This window comes from Oncorhynchus mykiss, chromosome 18 (assembly GCF_057628025.1).
Source record: "Oncorhynchus mykiss isolate SJ-2025 chromosome 18, ASM5762802v1, whole genome shotgun sequence".
NCBI classification, from domain to species: Eukaryota; Metazoa; Chordata; class Actinopteri; order Salmoniformes; family Salmonidae; genus Oncorhynchus; species Oncorhynchus mykiss.
In genome coordinates this window covers 1,893,291-1,902,500 of record NC_143039.1, presented here as the reverse complement: position 1 = coordinate 1,902,500, position 9,210 = coordinate 1,893,291, and the positions used below count along the sequence as shown (strand labels likewise).

General features: G+C 45.0%; 1 protein-coding gene across 3 annotated transcripts in view; it reads left to right on the top strand.

Annotated features, from left to right (window-relative positions):
* LOC149975346 (tripeptidyl-peptidase 2-like) overlaps positions 1-7,066 on the top strand; it is a 70,851-nt gene extending 63,785 nt beyond the window's left edge. The window contains exons 23-30 of one of the 3 annotated variants that reach the window (XM_090206929.1): positions 387-425; positions 746-969; positions 1,734-1,830; positions 4,220-4,350; positions 4,874-5,126; positions 5,280-5,399; positions 5,823-5,957; positions 5,990-6,051. In XM_090206929.1, coding sequence (XP_090063055.1) covers positions 387-425; positions 746-969; positions 1,734-1,830; positions 4,220-4,350; positions 4,874-5,126; positions 5,280-5,399; positions 5,823-5,912 — 954 coding nt within the window. In that variant the 3' untranslated portion in view covers positions 5,913-5,957; positions 5,990-6,051. Of the gene's footprint in view, positions 1-386; positions 426-745; positions 970-1,733; positions 1,831-4,219; positions 4,351-4,873; positions 5,127-5,279; positions 5,400-5,822 lie in introns of all 3 variants that reach the window. The other 2 variants (XM_090206928.1, XM_090206930.1) reach the window with 2 other exon arrangements.
* The last annotated feature ends 2,144 nt before the right edge of the window (positions 7,067-9,210 follow it).

The window sequence follows — 9,210 nt, the reverse complement described above, 5'->3', positions numbered from 1 at the left end:
AGAGAGAGAAGCAGTATGACTTGTCACTAGTTGTAAACGATGAGAGAGAGAAGCAGTATGACTTGTCGCTAGTTGTAAACGATGAGAGAGAAGCAGTATGACTTGTCGCTAGTTGTAAACGATGAGAGAGAAGCAGTATGACTTGCCGCTAGTTGTAAACGATGAAAGAGAAGCAGTATGACTTGCCACTAGTTGAGAGAGAGAGAAGCAGTAGGACTTGCCGCTAGTTGTAAACGATGAGAGAGAGAAGCAGTATGACTTGCCACTAGTTGTAAACGATGAGAGAGTAGCAGTATGACTTGCCGCTAGTTGTAAACGATGAAAGAGAGAGGCTGTATGCTCCTTCCTGTGTTCTCTCTCTCACTGTGTGTTATTCTGACCACCAGGGACAGGCCTCTGCAAAACGACAAGGAAAATTTAAAAAGGTACTGATGACCTAGAAATCACTCTGTCAAATCCTCAAAAGGAAATTAGTGTTTTATGTTGTGAATCACTGTGGGGAAGAATGAAGATATTTGCTAGCCCCAACATGTAAATATATTTCTACTGGCAAAGTTAGACAAGGTTCATTTCCTCTGGTGGTCAATATAGCAGAGCACAGCTGTGTTCTGTCACCGTGACAACGCATTCTAACTGACAAGGGATTGGACAGACAGCAGGGGGGGAAGTGTTGTAGAGGCTTATGGGTAACGTAGTCCTAGAGGGTGTCAGTGGGTTAACCAGTGGTTTTATCTTTCTCATCAAGGACATTGTGCCAGTGGTCTATCACCTCATCCCTGCACCCAACAAGACCAAGAACGGAGGGAAGGAGGGAGCGAAGGAGGGGGTGAAGGAGAAAGAGGGAGCGAAGGAGGGGGTGAAGGAGAAGGAGGGAGCGAAGGAGGATGCGAAGGAGGGAGCGAAGGAGAAGGATGTGAAGGAGGAGTTTGAAGAGGCTCTCAGAGACCTGAAGATACAGTGGATGACCAAGTCAGTCTCTCTGTCTGTTTGGGTCTCTCTACCTGCTCTCAGTCTGTCTGTTTGGGTCTCTACCTGCTTGCTGTCAGTTTCTCTCTGTCTGTTTGGGTCTCTCTACCTGCTGTCAGTCTCTCTCTGTCTGTTTGGGTCTCTCTACCTGCTGTCAGTCTGTCTGTTTGGGTCTCTCTACCTGCTGTCAGTCTGTCTGTTTGGGTCTCTCTACCTGCTGTCAGTCTCTCTCTGTCTGTTTGGGTCTCTCTACCTGCTGTCAGTCTCTCTCTGTCTGTTTGGGTCTCTCTACCTGCTGTCAGTCTCTCTCTGTCTGTTTGGGTCTCTCAACCTGCTGTCAGTCTCTCTCTGTCTGTTTGGGTCTCTCTACCTGCTGTCAGTCTCTCTCTCTCTCTCTCTCTCTCTCTCCCTCCCTTACCTCTACGTCTCTCTCTCTCTCTTCCTCCCTTACCTCTCTCTCTCTCTCTCTCTCTCTCTCTTCCTCCCTTACCTCTCTCTCTCTCTCTCTCTCTCTCTCTCTCTCTCTCTCTCTCTCTCTCTCTCTCTCTCTCTCTATCTCTCTCTCTTCCTCCCTTACCTCTCTCTCTCTCTCTCTCTCTCTCTCTCTCTCTCTCTCTCTCTCTCTTCCTCCCTTACCTCTCTCTCTCTCTCTCTCCCACCCTTACATCTCTCTCCCACCCTTACATCTCTCTCTCTCTCTCTACCCTTCTCCCTTCCCTCTCTCTCTCTCCCCTTCCCTCTTTGTCTCTCTCTCTCCCCCCCTCCAGGTTAGACACCAGTTCCCTGTATGATGACCTGAAGGAGAACTTCTCTTCTTACCTGCCACTACATGTTCAGAGGCTGCACCAGCTCGACTCTGAGAAGGTACACACACTATCTGCTGTTGATTAATCATGTCTAACCTTGATCTCTCTCGCTCTCTTTCTCTGCTGTTGATTAATCGTGTCTAACCTTGATCTCTCTCTCTCTCTGCTGTTGATTAATCGTGTCTAACCTTGATCTCTCTCTCTCTCTCTCTGCTGTTGATTAATCGTGTCTAACCTTGATCTCTCTCTCTCTCTCTCTCTCTGCTGTTGATTAGTCATGTCTAACCCTGCTCTCTCTCTCTCTGCTGTTGATTAGTCGTGTCTAACCCTGCTCTCTCTCTCTCTCTGCTGTTGATTAGTCGTGTCTAACCCTGCTCTCTCTCTCTCTCTGCTGTTGATTGGTCGCGTCTAACCCTGATCGCTCTCTGCTATTGATTAGTTGTGTCTAACCCTGATCTCTCTCTCTCTCTCTCTCTCGCTGCTGTTGATTAGCCGTGTCTAACCCTGATCTACCTCTCTCTCTGCTGTTGATTAGCCGTGTCTAACCCTGATCTCTCTCTGCTGTTGATTAGTCGTGTCTAACCCTGATCTCTCTCTGCTGTTGATTGGTCGCGTCTAACCCTGATCTCTCTCTCTCTGCTGTTGATTGGTCGCGTCTAACCCTGATCTCTCTCTGCTGTTGATTAGTTGTGTCTAACCCTGATCGCTCTCTCTCTGCTGTTGATTAGTCGTGTCTAACCCTGATCTCTCTCTGCTGTTGATTGGTCGCGTCTAACCCTGATCGCTCTCTCTCTGCTGTTGATTAGTCGCGTCTAACCCTGATCTCTCTCTCTCTCTCTCTCGCTGCTGTTGATTAGCCGTGTCTAACCCTGATCTCTCTCTCGCTGCTGTTGATTAGCCGTGTCTAACCCTGATCTCTCTCTCTGCTGTTGATTAGTCACGTCTAACCCTGATCTCGCTCTGCTGTTGATTGGTCGCGTCTAACCCTGATCTTTCTCTCTCTCTGCTGTTGATTAGTTGTGTCTAACCCTGATCTCTCTCTCTCTCTCTCTCGCTGCTGTTGATTAGCCGTGTCTAACCCTGATCTCTCTCTCGCTGCTGTTGATTAGCCGTGTCTAACCCTGATCTCTCTCTCTGCTGTTGATTAGTCACGTCTAACCCTGATCTCGCTCTGCTGTTGATTGGTCGCGTCTAACCCTGATCTTTCTCTCTCTCTGCTGTTGATTAGTCGCGTCTAACCCTGATCGCTCTGCTGTTGATTAGTCGCGTCTAACCCTGATCTGTCTCTGCTGTTGATTAGTCGCGTCTAACCCTGATCTCTCTCTCTGCTGTTGATTAGCCGTGTCTAACCCTGATCTCTCTGCTGTTGATTAGTCTCGTCTAACCCTGATCTCTCTCTGCTGTTGATTAGTCGTGTCTAACCCTGATCTCGCTCTGCTGTTGATTAGTCGCGTCTAACCCTGATCTCTCTCTCTCTCTCTCTCTCTGCTGTTGATTGGTCGCGTCTAACCCTGATCTCTCTCTCTCTCTCTCTCTCTCTCTGCTGTTGATTAGCCGTGTCTAACCCTGATCTCTCTCTCTGCTGTTGATTAGCCGTGTCTAACCCTGCTCTCTCTCTCTGCTGTTGATTAGCCGTGTCTAACCCTGATCTCGCTCTCTGCTGTTGATTAGCCGTGTCTAACCCTGATCTCGCTCTCTGCTGTTGATTAGTCGTGTCTAACCCAGATCTCTCTCTCTGCTGTTGATTAGTCGTGTCTAACCCAGATCTCTCTCTCTGCTGTCGATTAGTCGCGTCTATCCCTGATCTCTCTCTCTCTGCTGTTGATTAGTCGCGTCTAACCCAGATCTCTCTCTCTCTGCTGTTGATTAGTCGTGTCTAACCCTGATCTCTCTCTGCTGTTGATTAGTCATGTCTAACCCTGATCTCTCGCTCTGCTGTTGATTAGTCGTGTCTAACCCAGATCTCTCTCTCTGCTGTTGATTAGTCGTGTCTAACCCTGATCTCTCTCTCTCTGCTGTTGATTAGTCGCGTCTAACCCTGATCTCTCTCTGCTGTTGATTAGTCGTGTCTAACCCTGATCTCTCTCTGCTGTTGATTGGTCGTGTCTAACCCTGATCTCTCTCTGCTGTTGATTAGTCGTGTCTAACCCTGATCTCTCTCTGCTGTTGATTAGTCGCGTCTAACCCTGATTTCTCTCTCTCTGCTGTTGATTAGTCGTGTCTAACCCTGATCTCTCTCTCTCTGCTGTTGATTAGTCGTGTCTAACCCTGATCTCTCTCTCTCTGCTGTTGATTAGTCGTGTCTAACCCTGATCTCTCTCTCTCTGCTGTTGATTAGTCGTGTCTAACCCTGATCTCTCTCTCTCTGCTGTTGATTAGTCGCGTCTAACCCCGATCTCTCTCTCTGCTGTTGATTAGTCGTGTCTAACCCTGATCTCTCTCTGTAGGAGCGTCTGAAGCGCCTGGGTGACATCGTAACGGCCTCTGACATGGTTCTGTCTCAGATCGACCAGACGGCCCTGGCAGTCTACCTCACCTTAAAGACCGACCCTCGCCCTGACGCTGCCACAATCAAGAGGTGCACCACTAAGTCTTAGCCTGAGTCCCAAATGGCACCCTATTCCCTATATAGTGCACTACTTTAGACCAGAACCCTATAGAACCCTATTCCCTATATAGTGCACTACTTTAGACCAGTGCCCTATAGAACCCTATTCCCTACATAGTGCACTACTTTAGACCAGAGCCCTATAGAACCCTATTCCCTACATAGTGCACTACTTTAGACCAGAGCCCTATAGAACCCTATTCCCTATATAGTGCACTACTTTAGACCAGTGCCCTATAGAACCCTATTCCCTATATATAGTACACTCCTTTAGACCAGAGCCCTATAGAACCCTATTCCCTATATAGTGCACTACTTTAGACCAGAACCCTATGGTCAATAGGGTTCCATTCAGGGCTCACACTTAGACAGTCAGGTCACAACAGATTGTCTGTCTGTTAAATCCGTTAAAACCACTCCCCTTTACCTCATTTCTATTGGACAGAGAATTTGATATCTAATAGAACTTCCTGTTTCTGTGTGTTTCCTGCAGTGACATGGAGAAGCAGAAATGTTCCCTGCTGGATGCTCTGTGTAGGAAGGGCTGTGCCCTGGCCGACCTGGTACTGCTGCCTGCTCCACCCCAGGACGGGGCTGGGGGGGCAGGGGGGGCCGGAGACGGGGCAGAGACAGGGGCTGAAGAGGAGGAGGTGACCAGCTCTGACGACGCCCAACAGGGCAGGGCCAAAGCCTTGACAGACACCTTCTGGGAGCTGCAGAAGTGGGTGGAGCTAACGGACTCTAAGGTGAGGAGAAGAGGTGTGGCCAGCTGTTTCCTCGACGATCCCCGGCTTACGCCACAACTTGCAGTGGATGATATGTCAACGGTAACTTACATATGAATCATCCATCTCAATCTTTCTCCCAATTTTTGATGGTTTGATCCCCTTCCTCCCCAGGTGTTGACGTTCTCCTACAAACATGCACTAGTCAATAAGATGTACGGCAGAGCCCTGAAGTTTGCCTCCAAGATCGTAGAAGATAAACCCAGTAGAGAGAACTTGAAGAACTGCATTCAGGTTAGAAACATCCTCAGTCCAACTACCCTGATACATCTACTTCCTGTTAGTTATGTTTTACAGCCTCCGCACAACTACCTGATACATCTACTTCCTGTTAGTTATGTTTTACAGCCTCCGCACAACTACCTGATACATCTACTTCCTGTTAGTCATGTTTTACATCCTCCGCACAACTACCCGATATATCTACTTCCTGTTAGTCATGTTTTACAGCCTCAGTCCAACTACCCGATACATCTACTTCCTGTTAGTCATGTTTTACAGCCTCAGTCCAACTACCCAATACATCTACTTCCTGTTAGTCTTAGACTAGCAGTGTTTAATCTGTCTGTAACACCTGAACAAAGAGACTAAAGCTCAGAGACATTCAGATTGCAATCTACTTCCTGTATGGTGACATCACGTCCTGTTTGTTTCCAGGTAATGCGGTCCTTGGGCTGGATGCACTGTGCCACTTTCACAGAGAACTGGCTGCCCATCATGTACCCTGCCGACTACACTCCCTTCTAGACACTCTGTTACACACACACACACACACACACACACACACACACACACACACACACACACACACACACACACACACAGCAGGCATGGATTGACCTCAAAAACATAAACACACATCTGAAAACAGTCAGAGTTGTTTTTTACCAAGTCTTGACTGAATTCCTCGAAACAATGTGGTCGCGTAGAGAAGATTTCAACCCAGACACATTTTCAGAGCTTCTTGTTAAAAACCCTCCACTGTTGTTCAGTTGTAGATAGAAAGATGAAGTCCCAGAACGGATTGGATCGTTTCATCTTTATCTGATATTTCTGTTCTGAATGTTTCACCCTCCTGAAGGAACCCGGTCTGTAGAAAGGTACCGACACGCGTCATAATACACATTATAAACAGGCAATATAACACGTTATTATTCTCCCTGATGGATGTTTAAGTGTGTGTGTGTGTGTGTGTGTGTGTGTGTGTGCGTGCGTGCGTGTGTGTGTGTGTGTGTGTCCGTCCTCTCTTTGGAATCCCTGGAAAGAGCCTCCCTCGTTGTCAGGATTCCACAGTGATCCTGTCCTCGCTTTTGTTTCACCCCTCCCTTTCTCTGTACTGTAAATTAAGCATTTGAGGTTTTAGTTACGGTCTGAAGTTCAGGGTTCATCTGTCTTCTCGTTGCCAACGACAGTCACTCCTAATGGCCTTAACTTAATCCACCACGGGACCGTCAGCGCCGTCCAGCTCTGACTCCGGATCGATCAGAACAACCTCCTCATATCTCTCTGGTTGTGGCCCAAACACCACCCTATTCCCTATATAGTGCACTTCTTGTGACTAGAGCCCTGCGGGGGTTTCATACGGCTGTGATTTGAAAGCAGTGCACTCTATAGGGAATAGGTTAACATTTGGGAGGCATCCTATCGGTTCTCTCTGCTGGTGTCAAAAGACCTTTCGGATAATATTAATGGGATGTCTTGTATTTATATTACAACTCAAAACCTTAGTCAATTAAACAACAATATTTTACGGAATGTTAAGATTTTAAGGAAATGTACTTTTTAGTATTATTTTATAACCATATTCTTCCTGGACGACATGTGGAAAGTACCAACACGCAGTTTTGTTATCACTGTAATGGAATTATGTCACAAATGAATAAAAAGATTTGGAAGACTAATTGTATGAGTGTCTTATGGAGTTATCTGATCCAACAGTCGACAACTTAGGACTTCCTATATCCACAACCCATTTATATTTGACCATGGAAACTGGAACAAAGACAATCAAAGCGCATATATTTTTAATATTTAATATCAATCCAAATTTTCCAAGTACATGTTTGTAAAGAAAAGGAAGCTGAAGCATTTACATCGAGGAACCCATTTTGAGCCTTTTTTTGTTGTCTGTGTTGTATGTGGGACATATTTGGGAGATGGACCGTCGCTAGGCAACAGTCCCGAAACGCGATTGAGAGAACAAGCACTTCTGAAGCTTCAAGTAAGCAATGTTACTAAACTAGTTGTGTTGAATCAGTTTAAAGTGAAACCAATGAATTATGAAATGTATTGAATATATGAACCGTTAGTGCAGGATGTCATGTAAAAATCTTACCAGCATGAAATAGTTTCCAATCGTTCAGATAGTTGCGTTGTGACATTTTGACGGGTTATGATGAGTTGACTGTAAAAGATTAATTGCTAAAGTAAGCTAGTAGTGATTAGGGACTGTTAGCCATTTTTAAAATGAGCAGGATAAATGTGTCTGTTTTCTGAAGGAACTGTCTAGCCAACTGGGACAGCCAACTGCCCACATTGGGCACGTTTCTCTGCGCGTCTTTTATGGCTATGTGGGAAGCTAATCAACTTCAAAATCAATTCAACTTCAAGAGGGCCGTCTTGGTTTAGCTTGGCATTAAATAAGCAGCGCACACCCCTGTGACAAGTCAACTACTGTAATGAAACCCCCTAGCAGACCCCTAGACTACCCTACACACCATCATGCACTGCCTCAGTCAGGAACTCTTGTCTAGACTACCATCTCATCCCAATTATATCCAAATAAAAAGTCCAATATAGCTTGGAAAGACAATCAGTGCAGCCTCTTTCAGTGCACGTTTGTCAATATACCCTCATCTCTCTCCTCTTCCACATTACAGACATTATGAGTGGCTTCTCTAGTCTTTTAGTTAACTGTTATCCTGTTATCTCTACCCCTTCTACAGACATTAAAACTGATATCCTGTTCTCTACCCCTTCTACAGACATTAAAACTGATATCCTGTTATCTCTACCCATTCTACAGACATTAAAACTGTTATCCTGTTATCTCTACCCATTCTACAGACATTAAAACTGTTATCCTGTTATCTCTACCCATTCTACAGACATTAAAACTGTTATCCTGTTATCTCTACCCATTCTACAGACATTAAAACTGATATCCTGTTATCTCTACCCCTTCTACAGACATTATAACTGTTATCTCTACCCTTCTACAGATGTTAAAACTGTTTATCTTGCTGGACACTCATCCCATCATACCAACACAACGATATATTTAGAGAGGAGACCATCTGACACACACATCTATCCATTACCCAATCTCTGTTTACAAGCAGCATGTGTAATAGCAGTTTTGAGTCAGTGCTGTGGAGAGATATACACACACACACACACACTATTACTCAGTCTCTGTTTACAAGTAAGTAACCCCAGTTTGTAAATATAGGTTTGACAGAGAGTTGTTGCACCAAGTTATGCTCGATGTATTTTCTGGTCACAGCAGGTATTTCTAGTGAGTGTTTTTTACAGTAGCTTGCTGTTAGAAATGGATACCAATGCATACGCAATGGAATGTGTTATCTAACACATTCTATAATGCCTTATGGAGCAGGATACATGGTGAATATACATAAACATGGGGAATATACATAAACATGGGGAATACCTATACATAAACATGGGGAATATACATAAACATGGGGAATACCTACACATAAACATGGGGAATAACTATACATAAGCATGGGGAATATACATAAACATGGGGAATACCTATACATAAACATGGGGAATACCTATATATAAACATGGGGAATATACATAAACATGGTGAATACCTATACATAAACATGGGGAATATACATAAGCATGGGGAATATACATAAACATGGGGAATACCTATACATAAACATGGGGAATACCTATATATAAACATGGGGAATATACATAAACATGGGGAATACCTATACATAAACATGGGGAATATACATAAACATGGGGAATACCTATACATAAACATGGGGAATAACTATACATAAAC